We start from the raw sequence: 18,682 nt of genomic DNA on the forward strand, positions 1-18,682 counted from the left end.
TTTGGAAGCTGCCTGGCAACGGTTCACTGGAGCACCTGAGGAAATTCCAGCTTGGATGGAGGCACATGCCCGCTGCACAACCTGCCCCCAGTCGGGAATGTGAGACTGAACTGAACCTCAGGCTGAAAGTGATCCCAGCCCTGGCCCCATGCCACCTCCCTACTGGGTTTGCAGTAGTGCCAACCAGGCTCACTGGGAGTGCCTGGCCCCTTCAGGAGCTGGCCCCTCTGCAAAGCCATCTCTGGCCTCTCACAGGCTGTGGAATTGTCACCAGGTGGCGCTAGTGGTAAAGAATCTGCCTGCCAATGCAGGAGACAACAGGAGATGCAGGTTCAATTCCTAGGTTGGGAAGATCTGGAGGAGGAAGGGGCAACCCACTTCAGTATTCTTGCCTGGAGAATCCCATGGACAGAGAAGCCTCGCTAGCTACAATCCGTAGGGGTCACAGAGTCACACACGACTGAAGTGACGTAGCACACATAGAACACATCTACTCTGCCCAGCAGGGGGAGGAGCTGGGTGACTAGTGGGGCAGGGAGTATTAGCCCACGGCAGGCAATGCAGGCAAAGAGCAAGAAAAGCACTGGTCTCCTTTATTGACCATGGGCAGGGGCACCTCAGCACTGAGCAGGAGGCCAGAGGAGGAGCAGGTGGGTAGGAGGTAGGGGCAGAGAGATGCCCGCCCTCATTTCCAGTCCTTGAAGAATTGCTTGAAGATGGCACTCTCGCGGCCCTGGGGCAGAATCTCCACCTGTAGGGATAACAGGGGAGACTCTGGCTCACAAGGCTGCCACCTCGTCCAGAGCCAGGGAGGAGGGTACTGGGCACCAGGCCTTCCAGCCAGTGATGCTCTTCCAGATAAGCCAAGAGACAAGAAAGATTACAGGGACATGGGCTGAGAAAACAGTGAGAAGGGGCAGAACTAGCTAGAAACCATGGCCCAGAAGAGCCACATGAGTCATCCAGAGGCACACTCGGCTAGCAGGACTCCCAGGGGAGAAAAGAACATGTATTGTGGAATATTACTCAGTCATGAAGGGGAACGCATTTGAATCAGTGCTAGTGAGGTGGATGAACCTCGAGCCTGTTATACAGGGTGAAGTGAGTCAGAGAAAAACAAATGTAGTATAATAACGCATATATATGGAATCTAGAAAAATGATATTGATGAATCTATTTATAGAGCAGGAACAGAGATGCAGACAGAGAGAACAGACTTGTGGACACAGCAGGGATAGGAGAGGCTAGGACAAGTTGAGAGGGCAGCACTGACATATATATACTACCACGTGTAAAAATAGCTAGTGGGAAGTTACTGTGTAACCCAGGGAGCTCAGCCTGGGGGTCTGTGACAACCTAGAGGGGGAGGATGGAGTGTGGGTGGGGTGGGGGTGGGAGGGAGATTCAAGAGAGTGGGGACATACGTATTCTTAGGGCTGCTTCACATTGTCAAATGGCAGAAACCAACACAACACTGTAAAACAATTAATTATTAATTATCCTTAATTAATTAATTAATTAAAAACAAATTAAAAAAATTTTTTAAGTGCATTAACAAGTTGAAAAAAAAAGAAAGAAAGAAAATAACATGTACTGTAAAACTCTGAAGGACTGGGAAGGGCCTTCCCACTGGGTGGTTCTGGGAGGGGAGGCCTGACTGCTCATGACTGTGCCCTGGGCTTTCTCACTCTTCTTGTCCAGTCCAAGGGGCAGGGGGCCAGGGAAGAGTCTTAGGAAGAGGGTGCGCTGGCCCAGGGAGGGCTCCTCACCTGAGTGTTTGGGGCGTACCGCATGCGGGCGATAAAGTCCTCGGCCACTTGGAGGGCCGCCTGCCGCTCCTTCTCATTAGCTTTGCGCCCTGGATCATAAGGAGGAGAAATTTTAAAAGAGCAGGGACCCTCTCGAGCCCACATCCCATTTGTCTCGAGGAGATTTAAGGAGGTCCAAATTCCATGGACAGAGGAGCCCGGTGGGCTACACAGTCCATGGGGTCACAAAGAGTCAGGCATAACTGAGCAACGGAGCACACACGCCCACAGAATAGCTGGCACTTTTAAAATAAATGGACCAGGAGGCGCTAAGAACACTCTAAGGGGGCTCAGTGAGAAGTCAGCCTCTCCCAACTCACAGCTCCAGCTGAAAACAGCCCTCTGCCCGCTCCAATCATCAGAGTCTTCGCTCGGGCCAGGACCCCACGGATATTCAGGGAGAACTAATGTTGCCCCCGCATGAGACACTCAGGCCCCTCTCTCCCTCTCCAGGGCCCCTCGCCTGTTGAGTCTGTCAACTGTACTGTTATCAAGCCTTTCTTGCAAAATTAAATTGGACAGAAAAAAAGGGCATGATTTACTGCAATCTTACTCCCACAAGCTAGATGCCAACATCAGCCTAATGGTTATACCAACTAAGAGTCAGTAAAAAGGAACAGCCGTGCCCTCCCTTCTCGCCTTTAACCAAACCCTGCTCCACCTGGAGGCATTTTTCCAAGGAAACAATGTTGTCAACTGTGGTTGGCTCTTCAGCCAGTCTGTTAAAACGCTAGTTAGCCACAGTGTATCTGAGATTAATGTGCTGTATCCTTCCTCTGTGATTGCCTGATGCTTCTCTTCCCAGCTCCCAAGTTTCTTGTTTCTCCATTCTTTGCTTGGGGCTAAAGACACTTCCAAACCAGAGCAAACCAGTTAATTCTAAAGGAAATCAACCCTGAATATTCTTTGGAAGGGCTGATGCTGAAGCTGAAGCTCCAATACTTTGGCCATCTGATGCAAAGAGATGATTCATTGGAAAAGACGCTGATGCTGGAAAAGAATAAGGGCAGGAAGAGGATGAGACAGTTGGATGGCATCACTGACTCAATGGACATGAGTTTGAGCAAACTCCTGGAGATGGTGAAAGACAGGGAAGCCTGGAGTGCAAAGACAGCCCCAGCAGCACAATCCTCCCCCCTGCCCCCACCACCATCCTTCTCACCTCTTGGAAACCTGCCCTGTGCCTTGCCACTCCTGGTCCTTCCCTGAGGCAAGAGTGTGATGCCTAGTAGCTGCCAAGTTACAACACCTAACACTTCTCCATCATCCTGGCTGGAAATTTCTTCTGGCCTTGGTTCATGTCACAAATATTTACTGAGCAAATGCTATCTCGTCAAGGCACTAGAGAGAATGTGATTCCTTTCAAGAGGTTTATAATCTGGGCAGTCAAGACACATTCAAGAACAAGAAAAGACACAGAACTTCCCTGGTGTTACAGTGGATAAGAATCCACCTGCCAATGCAGTGGACACAGGTTTGATCCCTGCTCTGGGAAGATTCCATATGCCTCCGAGCAACTAAGCCCATGCGCCACAACCGCGAGCTGCAACTACTGAAGCCTATCCACCTAAAGCCTGTGCTCCACAACAAGAGAAGCCACCACAATGAGAAACCCAAGCATCACAACGAAGAGCAGGCCCCTGCTACCGCAACTAGAGGAAGCCTGCATGCAGCAACAAAGACCCAGCATAGTGGGGGAAAAAAAAAACAAGAAAAGACAAGCACAGAGAATTACTCACAGACTCAGAGCTTTGTTACAATATTTTCAGAGTCTGATCTAGCAAACAGGCTTCTGCCCAAGGGTGTTTCACTTCCAGCCAATACAACCTCTCAGAAAAACAAGCCCTACCAGTTCGCTACCCAGTGCATAAGGTGAGATTTCATATCTAGAATTGGTCACAGTCAAGGCAGACGGGCAGAAGCCAGGGTGCCAGTGGCACTGAAGGCCTTGGAGAGCTCTGTGGCAAGTGGTCCTCAACACAAAGTAAGCAGCAAGACCTGGGAACCCGATAGACGGTTCCCAGAGCCTGCAAAGTCTCATGCGTGCAAAGTCACTTCAGTCATGTCCAACTCTCCGCGATCCCATGGACTGTAGACTACCAGACTCCTCTGTCCATAGAATTCTCCAGACAAGGGTACTGGAGTGGGTTACCCTGCCCTCCTCCAGGGGATCTTCCCTGCCCAGGGACTGAAGCTGTGTCTCTTATGTCTCCTGCATTGCCAGGTGAGTTCTTTATCACTAGCACCACCTGGGAAGCCCAGACCTCGAGAATCAGAGTCTCAGGGGTGTGGTTCGCTCTGGGTCTTAACAGGGCCCTCGGGTGATTCAGAGGTGGGCTGAAGGTGCAGAACCCTTGCCAGGAATTAACCGTCAGCCACGGAGGCTCACTGAGCCAGGTGCCTATGGACTGGCTGAGCCTTCCCGTGGGAAGCCTTCCTGGTTAGAGAGGCCACAGGGGCCTCAGGCTGGTGTGGAGCAGCCACACGCACCCTTCCAGATGTAGATCTTGCCGCAGAGTCCGTTGTCCAGCACAAAGCAGTCGTCGGGTATCAGCAGCTCGAGGGCGAAGGGGCTGGAATCGGCCAGCTTGGTCAGGTTCATCTGCCCAGTGGCGTCAGAGACCTGGGGGGGAGTGGGCAGTGCTGTCACCCTCCTCCCTGAAGTTCAGAGCTCTGACCTCCACCAAGGAGCAGCCCCCTCCAGTAGATGTGCCACCCACCACACCAGGCTGAACAGCAGGCCGGACGAAGGGGAAGAACTGACAGCTGATAGGCAAATCCCAGACAACCCCCACCCCACTTCAGCCTCAATCACCGCCTCCCAGAGCCCCTGAATCCGTGGCAATTAAGTAGACTCCAAATTAACAAGTAAATGCAAAGAATGCCAAAAAGGTACAGTTCAGGGACTTCCCTCGTGGCTCAGATGGTAAAGAATCTGCCTGCAATGGAGAAGACTGGGGTTCAATCCCTGGGTCGGGAAAATCCCCTGGAGACGGGAACGGCTACCCACTCCAGTGTTCTTGCCTGGAGAATTCCATGGACAGAGGAGCCTAGGGGGCTACAGTCCATGGGGTTGCAAAGAGTTGGACGTGACTGAGCAACTAACACTTCTTTTCAGTATATGCAATGCAGGGGATGCAGGTTTGACCCCTGGTTGGGGAACTAAGATCCCACATGCCATGGGACAACTAAGCTCAAATGCAACAACTAGAAAGAAGACTGTGGGCTGCAACTAGGGAAGCCTGTGCACCACAACTAAGACCCAACACAGCCAAATAATTAATAAATAAATAAATAGATATTTTTAAAAAACCAAAACAGTAAAGTTTTAGCATTGGCTTGTTTCAAACCTCCATATCTAAGAATGTGCTGGAAGGGAAGTGACATTCACCTCCCCAGGAGGGCCGAGCACCCATTTCCTGTCCTCCCCTCACTCCATGCCCTGATAAACCACCCTGGGGCCTGGCCCCACCTGCCCACTGCTTTCTCCTCTCCTCTCAGCCCCACAAGCATCAAGATCACACCCTTGCCTGGTCCCAGGGCAGGCCAGGGGCACCCACCTTATACAGAGCCGCAGCCTGGGCGTTTGTCCGGTCAGCTGTGAGGTCTTCCTCAGGGTTACCCTCCTTCAGAGACGGCTTTGGACCCAAGACCTGCAGGGACGACGGCAGGCCACGTTTCCAGGGATTCCTGGGCACCTATCATGCCCAGGACCACCCCCTCACTCCCACCCCCACACCCATGTCTGCACAAGGGGCCGGGCAGAGCTGGGGAGGGCTCAGTCCCTGGATACCAGTCCCTTCGTCCCAAGGGGTACTTGACTCTGAGTCCCACCAAGGCACCTGATGAGCCAGCCAAGCCCTAAGCAGGGCCCCAGATGCCCCTACAGCCCTCCTGCTGTTATCACTGCCCCTCTTGGGGGCCTCAAGCAGAGGCCACCCTCCTGCTACCCCCACATCTCTCAACCTGGATCATGTCGGCAGGCTCCTCCCCATCGGTGATGATCTCCACGTGGGCCTTGCCCTGCCGCTCGCTGTCCCGGATGGCTAGAGCCAGGTCCCGTGCCTTGTTCCGCTCCAGGATGTTGGACTTCGCACCACACCAGGCAAAGATGTTCTAGAAGGAAGTGGGGAGGCTCAGGTTAGAGCCACTTGCATCCTGTCCTCTGCAGAACTGAGGCAAGACGAACAAAGACAAGCAAGAAGGCAAGGGAAGCAAGGCCTCTGGGGACAGGAATGACAGTCTCTGAGACAGCATTTCTCTGCCCCACACTCCCATCTTCCACAGACTTTATTTTTTTCCACATCACTTGTGTCATATATTAAAACATCTTTATCTTATTAATAATCTATCTTCCCTGACTAGAAAGTAAGCCTCATTAGGGCATGAAGGGTTTTGTTTTGTTTGGCATGACTTGAGACCCACTGCTATATGCTCAGTGCCAAACAGAAACAGGCACGTCTTTAGGCCCAGAATAAATATTTATGCATGAAAGAATTGGTGAGTGAGCGAATGAAAGGGTGAATGGGTGAACAGGTGAATAGCAGCCCTGGGCCCAGCATCTCAGGTGCCTCTGTGCACTCACCAGGCATGGCCCTCATCAGCTCTACTGAGCAGGTCCCCTGCCTCCATCTCACTGCTTCCAGTCCTCCTTCTAAACAGCATCCAGGTTCCTCTTCCTGTTCCAAATCTTTAGCACAACAGGTGCAGTCCAGACCCTCAAAGACTCAGTCTCCTCCAGATCCTTAGCACTTTCCACTCCCACTGGTCCTGTCCCCACCCTGGGTCCAAGTCAGGCTGTATCCTTCCTGGCTGTCGACAGGCATGTCTGTGCCCTTCTGCTCAGCGCCTCAGCTCACCCATCACCTTCCCCTGGAATGGCATTTCCCCTAGTCTAGTCAAACGGCACTTTCCTGGGGCAGTGGCTTGGCCTAGAAGGCCCCTCACTGCCATAAGCTCCCCCAGCCCATCCCACTGCTCCTAAGAGGACCCTCATCACATCCTGTCATGGGTTATAATACAGCCAGTGACAGGCCCCGCCTTCGCTGCCTGCCCTGGGCCAACAACTTGTGGTCCCCAAGTGGCGCTAGTGGTAAAGAACCTGCCTGCTGATGCAGGAGACATATGAGATGCAGGTTCAACCCTTGGGTCAGGAAGATCCCCTGGAGAAGGGCATGGCAACCCACTCCAGTATTCTTGCCTGGAGAATCCCATGAACAGAGGAGCCTGGCAGGGTTCATGGAGTCACAAAGAGTTGGACACAACTGAAGTGACTTAGCACGCACACATGCTGGCTCAGAGCAGGTGCCATAGATTCACCAAGTGAAGAGTTGAATGAACTGACTAACGCATGGGATGGGAGGCAGCTAACTCAGAGCTTCAAAGGTTCCAGGAGCACTAGAGAGTAGACTCAGGGTTAGAGGCCAAGACTAGACAGCAGAGGGAGGTTTCTGTCCAAGCAAATACAGGGATGTCTTCTAACAGTCGCAGTGACCCCACTTGGAATGGGCTTACAGCTTCTCAGCCCCTTTCCCTCTGCTATGGCTTCCTAGTCCCTGCCCTTTAAAACAGCGCCAAGGAGTTCCCGGAGGTCCAGTGCTTAGGACTTGGCACTTTCACTGCTGTGGCCCCCATTTCAATCCCTGGTTGGGGAACTAAGATCCTACAAGCTGTGTGCACAGTGTGACTGGGAAAAAAAAAAAACAAAACAACTCAGTGACTTCCTGGGCAGTCCAACGGTTAAGGCTCCGGGCTCCCAACACAGGGTGCCCCAGGTTCAATCCCTGGTCAGGGAACTAGATCCCTGATGCCACAACTAAGATCCAGCACAGTCATAAAAAAGAGAGACACACACAGTGCTAGCATGAGCCAGTGCTCAGTCAGCCTTGCCCACCTACCTGGCCCAGGTCCAGGATGAAGCAGTCCCCTGTGTTGAAACTGTCCCAGCTCAGCACCCGCTCGGTGGCACGAATGTTCTTCTTGCCCTTCACCTGGTAGAGTTTCTTGATGGCGGCCGGGGCGGTCCCTGGGGAGGTCTTGTGAAACGCCGAGTCCACGCCGCCTTCCTGCAGCCCGGATGGCCAGCCTGAGTGGGCCCCCGCCGTCCCCTCCCACCAGCATCCCATGCCCCCTCCCACTGGGCAGGAAGGAAAGCAGGCAAGCAGGAAACGGGTGGGGGGAGACCCCAGCCCTGAGTAGCCTTGGGCCTTTTGCTGGGTCATGACCAGCGGGAAGGGGAGCTCAGGGACAACACACAGGAGAGGGTGTGGGCAGTGGGTTCTGACCTGGTACTTGAGGCCACGGGGGAAGTAGCTCATGAAGAGGTCGGACTCATTGCCCTGTGACTCTCGGTGCTGCACGGGCCGCTCTCCAAGCAGGGTGTTGAGGTGCACGGCCAGCATGGCGCAGGCCCCCTGCTCGTCCCGGGAAGACTGCTGGCCTGGGGTGGGGGGAAGTTGCTGGTGAGATCTAGACCAGACCCGACCCCTGCCCGGGCCAGCACCCCCCACCACCAGGCCTCCCAGCTCCCTCCCTTACCGATCCACAGGTGCAGGTGGGAGAGCTCTTCAGGGCCATTGTGCAGCACCAGATAGGAGTCTCCCGAGAAGAAAATGCCGTAGTTCTCAGGGGCCACCGGCACTGGCTTCAGCTTCTCCACCCTCCATATGTGCAGGCCAGGGAGCTTCACGGTCGGTGGGAACGGAGAGCTGCTGCAGGAGGGGAGTGGGCTGGTGAAGGCCGAGGCCCACACACGGTGGACACAAGCAGAGTGACCTGGGGCAGGCCTGGGGACTGCGGTGTGGGGGAGAGGAGGGGCCGCCCTTGGAAGTGAAGAGGAGAGGGGTGAAAGGGGAAGGGGTGCACAGCCTACCTCTGGGGGATGGGTGAGTACATGCTGTTTCTGGATCTGCAAAGACAGAATCAAAGCCATTATGATTACAAATGTCATGAGTACCCGCCTTCACGTTGGTCTGGGGAGGTCCTTCCGGGAGGCCAAGTGCTTCACTATTCATCAACTAATTCATCTCCAAGAGCAGATTTCTTTGCCTGGCTCCATTGTTCAGGCAAAGAAACTGAGGCTCAGAGAGTCTAAATCCCAAGTGACACAGTGACTAGTGAGTGGCTGGTGAAAGCCAGGTCTTGGGCTCCCTGGGCCAGGGTCTTCCCCTTGCTGTGACCTCTGCTGCTTCTAGACAGGAGTCCTAGTTCTGGGCATTGCATGAGGCTGGGATATGCCTCTTTAAGCAATAACGGCTTATATTTGAAAAGTCTAAAATCAATAACTTAAAATCAATGGATAGGAAACCAAAAAAATAGAGAAAATCGATGAAGCTGGGTTTTGGAAACCTCGAAAAAAATTGATGACCCTTTTGACAAATTGATTAAGTAAAAGAAAAGATACAAATTTCCAATACAGAAACAAGAGAGATGACCACCATTACAGATTCTACAAATATTAAAAGGATAAACAAAATATCACAAAAACTTTATGCCAATATAGTCAACAACTTATATGAAATGGGCAAAGTCTTTGAAGGACACAAATTATGCAAGTTCACTCAACAAGAACTAGAGGGGACTTCCCTGGTGGTCCAGTGGCTGAGGCTCTGTGCTCCCAACACAGGGGGCCCGGGATTCTATCCCTGGTCAGGGAACTAGATCCCACATGCAAAACAAAAGATTCCACATGCCACAACTAAGACTCAGCACAGCCAAATGATAAATAATTTTTTAAAACAGAAGAAGAAATAGATTATTTGAAGGCTTCTAATATCTACTAAAGAAACTGAAAGTGAAAGTGCAAGTCACTCAGTCGTGTCTGACTCTTTGAGACCCCATGCACTATACAGTCCATGGAATTCTCCAGGCCAGAATACTGGAGTGGGTAGCCTTTCCCTTCTCCAGGGAATTTTCCCAACCCAGGGATCGAACCCAGGTCTCCCGCATTGCGGGCAGATTCTTTACCAGCTGAGCCACAAGGGAAGCCCAGGAATACTGGAGGGGGTAGCCTATCCTTCTCCAGTGGATCTTCCCCACCCAGGAATCGAACTGGGGTCTCCTGCATTGCAGGCGGATTCTTTACCAACTGAGCTATTAGGGAATCCCAAAAGAAACTGAAATGGTACTTAAAATCTACTTACCCCCAAATTCCAAGTACAGATAAATTCTACCAAAAACTTAAGGAAGGCATAATGCCAATCCTTCACAATCCATCCCATGCTGCCACCATTTTCCTCATGTAACAAAATCAGATAAAAATATAGAAAAGGAGATTAGACCAAGATCCCTCATGAACACAAGAAAAAAACCTGACAAAATTTTAGCACATGGAATTCAGAAATATATAGAAAGATGAAACATTATGACTAAACAGGGTTTACTCCAGAAATGCAAAGTTGGTTTTAACATCTGAAAAATCAATGTAATCCACCCTATTGACAAGACATATAAACAAACATAAAATCATCTCTATAGATAAAGACAAACCATTTAGAAAAATTCTAATCCATTTTTTATTTAAAAAAAGCTTTCAGCAAACTAGGAATAGAAGGGAATTTCCTCTTTTTTGGGGGGCCACGCTGTGGGGCATCTGGGATCTTAGCTCCCCAACCAGGGATCAAATGCATGGCCCCTGCAATGGGAAAGAAAGTGAAAGTCGCTCAGTCATGTCCGACTCTTGTGACCCTATGGACTACATAGTCCATGGAATTCTCCAAGCCAGACTACTGGAGTGGGTAGCCTTTCCCTTCTCCAGGGGATCTTCCCAACTCAGGGATTGAACCCAGATCTCCGGCATTGCAGGCAAATTCTTTTCCAGCTGAGCCACAAGGGAAGACCAGTCTTAACCAGTCTTATCCCTGCAATGGGAGCACAGTCTTAACAATTAGACCGCCAGGGAAGTTCCAGAAGGGAATGTCCTTAGCCTAATAAAAGGCATCTACCAAAACCGAACAAAAAAATCCCAGAAAAAAAAAACAAACAGAAAAACCTACAGCTAACATTAGACTTAGCGCCTTCTCGAATTCTAAACTCCCTACCTAAGGAATTTCCTCCATTCCCAGGCATTAGCTATCACTTCTATGTGCCCAGCATCCCTCAAATACCAGGATGATGAATATCATCTTTATTCTGTAGGACAGTAAGAGCAACTTTTTTTGGACAAAAGCTATTTAGGGGAAAAAAAATGCTCAAGGCAAGCATTTAAAAAAATATTGTCTTCTGGATTTCCCCGGTGGTCCAGTGGTTGAGAGTCCGATGGCCAATGCAGGGGACACACGTTCGATCCCTGGTCTAGAGAGCTTTCACATGCCACAGGGCAACTACTGAGCCCTGTGGGACCCAACTACTGAAACTAAGCTCTAAAGCCTGGGAGCGACAACTACTGAGCGCCCCAGAATCTGTGCTCCATAACAAGAGAAGCCCGCACACCACAACTAGAGAGTAGCTCCAACTCTCCGAAATTAGAGAAAGCCTGCACGCAGCAACAAGGACCCAGTGTAGCCAATAAATACATAAATAAAATTTTTTTAAATGTTATCTTTCTAAAAATTAGCAACTGCAGTAGCTATAGCTTCACTCACTCTTTCCTATGTGCCCAATTCTAGAGGATTTCTTTGACTGAAAATGCAGAGCTCACACAGTCAAGAACTGTCACACAGTGGGAGCCCCAGTGGTGCAAAAGAAGGACCTGGAGAATTTCAGGGTTGAAAGTCACCATTAGGAGACTCTTGGGGGGCTGGGGAAGCAGGAAGTGCAAAGAGTGCTTTTAGGGAGAGCAGAGGGTGTGGAGTCTGAGTAGGAAACAAAAAAGAAATAGGAGCAGTGGCCATGGGTGTAAAATACCATGTGAATAATGACTTTGCTTTTCTTTCCTAATTTACAACATAGTACGTGTGTGCTGAGTCGTGTCTGACTCTGCAGCCCCATGGACTCTAGCCCACCAGGCTTCTCAGTCCATGGGGTTTCTCCAGGCAAGAATACTGGAGTGGGTTGCCATTTCCTACTCCAAGGGACCTTCCCCATCCAGGGATGGAAGCCACGTCTCCTGGGGCTCCTGTACTGGCAGATACTTTACCACTGAGCCACCGGGGAAGCCCTACTCAAAACACAGCTGAAGGCATTTTTTTGGAATCACACTTCCCCAAGGGAGGGGGGCAGGCAGTGAGTGGGAGGTTTGGGGAAGGAAACAATGATTCTCAGTCCCACAGAGGGTCACATGCTGTGCCCACATCCCCTGCAACAGACAGCTCAGCCTGTGACTCAGGCCCCAAGCGGTGAGGTGGCCACCCCCAAGCACAAGCCGGAGGGGTAGAGCTCAGGGACAGAAATGGCGTGCTCATTGTCAGCTATTTTTTGTTGTTGTTCCTGACCTAAGAGCTCAGGCCATAACTCAACAGCAGGCAGACCATACGTGGGGTGCCGGCCTCCGAGAGCCACCGCAGCGTTTTGTTGAGAGCGGCTGGCTGCCTGTCCCTCATCTCTCTGGCTTTCCAGTCTGGCCACCCATTAGAATTACGTTGTGAGTGCGTGTGCTAAGTCACTTCAGTCACATCTGACTCTTTGCGACCCCATGGATGGTAGCACACCAGGCTTCTCTGTCCATGGGATTCTCCAGGCAATTATACCAGAGTGGGTTGCCATGCCCTCCTCCAGGGGATCTTCCCCACCCAGGGATTGAACCCATGTCTCTTGCAGCTCCTGCACTGCAGAAGAACTATCTTCTGCATTGCAGAAGAACTAAGTTGGGATCTTACAAAAACTTCAAAGCCCAGGCCTGGAGACTTGATTCCATGGGTCTGGAGTGGGGCATCAGCATTTGAACTATGTCCCAGGTGGTTCTGATTCTGCCAGTTAACTGTGTCCAGAACAGCATGTCTATCTGCCTGCATATTAGAGTCATCTGGGTTTTTTAAAAAAATCCCCATGTCCAGGCCAGTTAAAACCAGACTCTCCAGGGTGGAGCCTGAGTATCAGTGCTAGAGAAGTTCCAGGTGGCTCTAACGCTGCTCCCCGGCCTCCACCAAGCGCCCACTGACATTGGCCTGTCACTCGTCCTCTCCCCACAACCCCTCTGCCCGAGCCCACAGCCCCTCAGCTTCCTTAGTGCAAACCTCAACCCTTAGGACCATCAAAGCCCCGCCACTCCTCCAGACCCATTTCAAGCCTCAGCTGTCATTTGGCGGCTTTGTCCTTCTCTGGGAGTTCTCTCAGCTCCCTCACCTGGGAGCATAACCTTCACTTCTGCTCACAGGCGTCTTAGAGTGTGACCTGATAGCTCCATGTCTCAGGTAGAGCAGGGGACACGCCCAGCACTTCTGCATTCCTCAAGCAGCCCACGACAAGGTCTATTCAGTTCCATTCTAGGTCTCTGCTGGGAGCTTGGCATTGTGAAGGGGCCCAGGAATGAAGAACAACCCACAAGTCTCATGGTCTCTAGAGGATGTGAAGCTGTGAAGCAGGAAGCCATCACTTCCAGGGGACCACAGCAAACTTCCCCTAGGTGTGGAATGTCAAAGAATCAGATGTCAGCATTAGAAGAATGTTTATTTAATACTCAGGTTTCCTTGTGCTTCAGACAGTAAAGAATCTGCCTGCAATGCAGGAGACCCAGGTTCGATCCCTGGATCCAGCAGATCCCCTGGAGAAGGAAATGGCTACCCACTCTAGTATTCTCACCTGGAGAATTCCATGGACAGAGAAGCCCGGCGCACTACAGTTCATAGGGTCACAAAGAGTTGGACACGACTGAAAGACTAACACACACACACACACACACACACACACACGCTCCAGATCTGCCTCCCAACACATACCCAGACATAAGCACAGCACAGAAATCCATACATCCCTCACCATTTTCTTCTTGAATGCTTCTCCTGGTGGGGAACTCACCACCTCACAGGGGAGCGGCTTCTACACTTCTTATGTTAAAACCTTTTACTTTTTCCCACTCCGCCACAGCGTGCTGAGTTACAGGCCTGGCCATCTCCCCGACTCGACTATAAGGGCCTTTCAGGAAGGAACCATATTTGGCCTGGAACCTCGGGCTGTGCCCAGTAGCCTGCAGGCACTCAGGATCAACTGGACTTGTTGAGCTCCAATGATCAGACCAGATGGAGCCTAAGAGATAACCCAGGATTTCAACAGGGAGGAGCAGCCCTGGAGGCAGGAATCAGGGGCCAGGGATGGAGGGGAGGATGGGTGCCCTGCTGGCTGTCCCAAGGTCCTGACTTAGGAAGGAGTCGGCCTTTGAGGACACATTGGGAGTGGGGGAGTTGGTTATGCAGACCTTTCCAGCAATGCCTATCAACTGTAAGGATGACAGGTGCTCCATGCTGTCTGCACCCTTCTCAGATTCTGATTCCACTGATTCCCAACAGGTCCCTTCATCGTTTGCCCTTAGGTGTGAAATGCCAACAGCTCCTACCCCTCTGCCCAAGAAAGAGTCAGAGGTGAGTGTCAATACTAGAGATGACACCACTATTCCCAGCCAGGAACCTGGGCTTTCACAGGAGCTGCAGGGTCTAGAAGCCTCACCTGGGGATCCTCAGTCAGTGCTCCCTCCCCAGACACCAAGTAGGACTCCCACCCTTTCCCAGGTGCAAACCGGTGGCACAGCTGGTAAAGCACCCGCCTGCCAATGCAGGAGATGAAAGAGACGCGGGTTCAATCCCTGGGTTTGGAGGATCATCTGGAGTAGGAAATGACAACCCACTTCAGTGTTCTTGCTTGGAAAATCCCATGGACAGAGGAGCCTGGCCAGCTACAGTCCATGGGGTTGCAAAGAGTCAGACATGACTGAGTATGCACATGTACACACACCCACCCTTTCCGGGCTCCACCTTCACCTCCCCCTACCCTACCCTACCCTAGGCAGCTGGCCAGATCCCCATCAGGGTTCTTCTTAAATTTGCAAAAATAATGAACCCTGAGGCATAGTTTGGTCTGAATTCAAATACTAGGCCTGCCCCCTCCCCCATTCCAGCCCACCCATCTGCTGTCACACCACCATCCTGTCTTAGGGACAAGTATCATCAAAGCTGAATGCACCTCTGGGCTGGCAGACGGCCTTCAGGAGTCTGGTCAGGTCACTCGGGTGTGGTGGCCTCTGTTAGTAGGTCACACACCACCTCTCCACAAGCCAGGACAAGCCCTGGTCCAGGAGTCCCTCATCCCCACCCAGGGAAGCCACAAGGCTCCAGGGACTGGACAGGACAGCAGTGTCGGTATGTGTGCTGGGGGAGGGGGCACACCAGTCCTGGACAAAGCGCCTTCCAGAGACGTGAGTCTCTGTGTCTGCCCTCATCTGCCCACCTAAAAGGGTCCCAGCCAGCCCACCCCACACCAGACCTCCCTCAGCCTTCCTTCACTTTCACCTGTTCCACGCAGCTCCACTTCCTCCCACTTCTGCTTTTCAGGCTCCTCCAGCCCCACCTCAGTCTCTCACTTCCCTCAACTCTTCCTCCAGGTGGCCCCACCCATCAGCCCCACCCCTGGGCTCCTGCCCCAGCTAGTGCTGAGGTCCCGCCTCCACAGGAAGGGGTGGACTGTGCTGGGCCGCCAGGCAGGGCCCAACAGAGGAGAGCAACACTGCGACCAGGCTGGCTCTTCAGAGAACTGCCCCGCCACTGCCCGGAGGCTGGAAACCCACCCCAGCTCCAAGCCTCCCCATCACAGTGGCCTCCGCCAGCGGTGGCAGGCCAGAGCTAGCAGATCTGAGTCTGGGGCCTGCAAGGAAAACCACAGGAAAGCGGAGACTAGCCACATTCCCCCGCTTACCAGCCCGGGGCAGGCATGACTGCCTGGCCCTGGCTTCAGCTGAATTAGTCACATTTCCTGGGTGGGGTCACTGCCTTGGCACCACTTTTTCCTCCTCCCTGGCTTGTCCTTCTCCTTGCCTGAATGACTACATTTGACTTTTGTTGTTGTAGTTGTTGAAGCTCAGTTCCCAGGGAATGGCAGAGGTGGGCAACACAGACTTTGCACTGTCCTGCATGCTGGTTTCCTAAGTGGTCCTAGTGATAACGAACCCATCTGTCAATGCAGGAGACAAAAGAGATGCGGGGTCAATCCCTGGGTAGGGAAGATCCCCTGGAGGAGGGCATGGCAACCCACTCTAGTATTCTTACCTGGAGAATCTCATGGACAGAGGAGCCTGGCAGACTACAGTCCACAGGGTCCCACAGAATGGGACCCGACTGAAGCGACTTAGCATGCACGCAGACATTGGGAACAAGCACTGAATCTGAATCTCTCTTAACTGAGTGCTTACATCCTTGGTCAAATTCCTAATGAGTCAATAGTAATTCTAAGGGTGCAAGTTAGTCTGTAATGCCCTGTAGTCACTAAGCCTTTCCCAGGTGGCGCTAGAGGTAAAGAACCCACTTGCCAATGCAGGAGACATAAGAGATACAGGGTCAGGAATATCCCCCAGAGGAGGGCATAGCAGCCCACTTCAGTATTCTTGCCTGGAGAATCCCATGGACAGAGGAGCCTGGTGGGCTCCAGTCCCCAGGGTGGCACAGAGACGGACATGACTTAGCAGGCACTCACGCATGCTGGGTGCCTCTCAAGTCTACCCTTGCTCAGCTTCTCATTCACCAGATGTTGACTATCACACATTCTCAGCCTCAGGCGCTCTGAGGGACAGCAATAAAAATAATCATGGTTCTGGCTCTACCCAGAGGCCATCTCGCCTTCAGCACATCATAAGGCCCTGAAGCTAGTCGGTCCAACTTGCTTATTTGCTTCCCAGAGGAGGCTGGGGGGCCCTGAGAGCACAAGTGACTGGCCCACGATCACACAGGGGGAGGCAGGCAGAGCAAGGAAAGAAGCTTCCATGCCCTCCTAAATCTGTATGGGAGGATGCAGCTAGAATCTGTACACACTCCAGAAGGAAATTAAGGGCCTTTCAAACCAGGACTCTGGCCCATCTGCCCTAGATACAGGCCAGGCCTGGCCCAGGGCTAATCAACAGACTAGTTTAAGATAAGATTCGGCCTTCAGGGCCCCATCCAGGGAGTGGCAGTGGAGCAGAATCAATTCACGTGTTAGAATTTCTGGACCGGAACAAGATGAGAAGTTAAATGTTCTCTTCAAAGAACACAGACTCTAGCTGATACCTGAGTGTCTCCAGGTCCTTAAAAAGAGGGTCTGGTGTAATGGAAAGACTGAACAGTTTGATTACTATTGATTCTGCTTCGTCTTCCTGGCAGGCTGCAGTCCATGGAATTGCAGAGTCAGATACAACTGAGCAACTGAACCACAACTTGCTTCCTCTTGCAAGTGACTTAACTTTCTGTAGCCTCCCTGTGCCTTATCTGTAAAATGGGCATCAAGATAAACAAGCAGATTAAATGAGATGGTGTAATTAACAAGCAAATAATAGATGGTGGCTCAGTGGTAAAAGAATCCGACTGCAATGCAGGAGACTTGCAGAAGAAGCAGGTTGGATCCCTGGGTTGGGAAGATCCCCTGAAGAAGGGAATGGCAACCCACTCCAGTATCCTTGCCTGGGAGATCCCATGGGCAGAGAAGCCTGGCGGGCTGCAGTCCATGGATTCACAAAAGATTAGGACAGGACCGATAGACTATGCAACAACTAAACAAATAATAGGTGCTCAATAAACCTAGATGGCTTTCTCTGGCCAACAGAGAATTTATCCTGGGACCCCAGTTCATGTGCCCAGCATCTCTGGAAGCAATCCTCCTGCCTCCTCCCCCAGTTCACAATTTAGCAGAGAGATGGGAAGTTAAACCCCAGATCACTCCTGGGGTTTGACTTTCCATTGTCGCCCTTCCGGAACCCCGCCCCAGCAAGGCCGGTCCACTCCAGTGTGCACCAGTGCAGAACCTGAGTGGCTCTGGGGCTCTAAACTCTGCAGTGACCAAGGGCACAAGGATGAATCCAACTCACTGCTCTCTTTCTACACTGGAGCCTCACCCGGCTGAAAAAAAAGGTGGCCCCATCACCGAGGAGGGCGGAGGAGGGTTTGCAAACTAACAAGGAAACAAAAGAGCAGGTCATTTAAAAGAATTTAGGAGTCTCAAGGCTCTTGGAACTCTTAACAGTACACACGCTATTATTGACATTATCTGGTAACCAAACACTAAAACTTCTGTTTAACAGACTCATATTTCTCCTCCCTCTCCAGTCTCCCCGTGAGAGATGCTCAGTTGGTCCCAAATGGAGTAAAATAAACATTTCTTTCGCACGGGCCGCCCCCCCCCCCAGCCTTAGGGGAAAGGAGGAGAGGTGATTAGACACGCGGATGCAGCCCTAAGAAAAGAGGGGGGAGCAGGGTGCCCCGTGACCAGCTGAGTCCCTCAGAAGCCTACAGAGGAAACTCAGGCGCCTGCTGGTCAGACCCCAAGCGCTACTTGCCTGTCTGCGCCTCGCTGGCTCGCTCCGGGCACTGTCCCTGCTGCCCTCCCCTCCTCTCCTCCCGGGCCCCAGCCCAGCCCCCGCCCCCGTCCCCGACGTGAACGGCTGGAAGCCTCCCCGCCTACCCGACTGAGTCAGAGGGGAGGGCCGGGCCCCTCGCCGTCGTCCCTCCGGTGGAGGCTCGGCACCGAGAGGGGCTGAGAATTTGGGCTGGTATTAGGGAAACTAACAACCTTACTATGTGGTAAACTTGGCCAGAGCAAGACTGTGTTCACATCCCATTCAATTGTTAGATCCTTGAGCTGGATTAAGCTGGAATAGCTACTTCTCCTTTAGTGCCTGCTTTTACTCGTGCTTTAAAATCTTTTATTTATTTATTCCACCACCCCCCACCCCGGACCCCCTACCCCCCAACGCCCCGCACTGCATTTGGGATCTTACTTCCCCACCAGGGACCGAACCCATGCCCCTTGCAGCAGAAGCTCAGTGT

General features: G+C 52.1%; 1 protein-coding gene across 4 annotated transcripts; it reads right to left on the reverse strand.

Moving 5' to 3' along the window:
* Nucleotides 1-571: 571 nt before the first annotated feature.
* Nucleotides 572-18,294, reverse strand: CAPG (capping actin protein, gelsolin like). 4 transcript variants are annotated; one of them, XM_061155247.1, is made up of 10 exons: nucleotides 18,193-18,294; nucleotides 8,680-8,715; nucleotides 8,346-8,518; nucleotides 8,093-8,247; nucleotides 7,706-7,873; nucleotides 5,775-5,924; nucleotides 5,369-5,461; nucleotides 4,299-4,431; nucleotides 1,770-1,858; nucleotides 572-751 (listed from the first exon to the last, which is right to left on the reverse strand). In XM_061155247.1, exons 2-10 carry the CDS (start codon nucleotides 8,700-8,702, stop codon nucleotides 686-688), a joined length of 1,050 nt encoding a protein of 349 aa, XP_061011230.1. In that variant the 5' UTR covers nucleotides 8,703-8,715; nucleotides 18,193-18,294; the 3' UTR covers nucleotides 572-685. The 4 variants fall into 4 exon arrangements, with proteins under 4 accessions (XP_061011230.1, XP_061011233.1, XP_061011231.1 ...); XM_061155250.1 differs by having other exon boundaries at nucleotides 8,346-8,515; nucleotides 18,193-18,275; XM_061155248.1 differs by lacking the exon at nucleotides 18,193-18,294 and adding an exon at nucleotides 15,185-15,284.
* Nucleotides 18,295-18,682: the final 388 nt, after the last annotated feature.

The sequence above is a fragment of the Dama dama genome, chromosome 11 (genome assembly GCF_033118175.1).
Source record: "Dama dama isolate Ldn47 chromosome 11, ASM3311817v1, whole genome shotgun sequence".
Lineage (NCBI taxonomy): Eukaryota > Metazoa > Chordata > Mammalia > Artiodactyla > Cervidae > Dama > Dama dama.

What these genes read in the sequence shown, in the direction of transcription:
- CAPG (XM_061155247.1), bottom strand. Translation starts at nt 8,702, where the DNA reads ATGTACTCACCCATCCCCCAGAG. An exon ending in TACTCACCCATCCCCCAGAG is followed by an intron (nt 8,519 to 8,679) that starts GTAGGCTGTGCA and finishes CCCCTCCTGCAG; the next exon opens with CAGCTCTCCGTTCCCACCGA. An exon ending in CCCGTGGCCTCAAGTACCAG is followed by an intron (nt 7,874 to 8,092) that starts GTCAGAACCCAC and finishes TCCGGGCTGCAG; the next exon opens with GAAGGCGGCGTGGACTCGGC.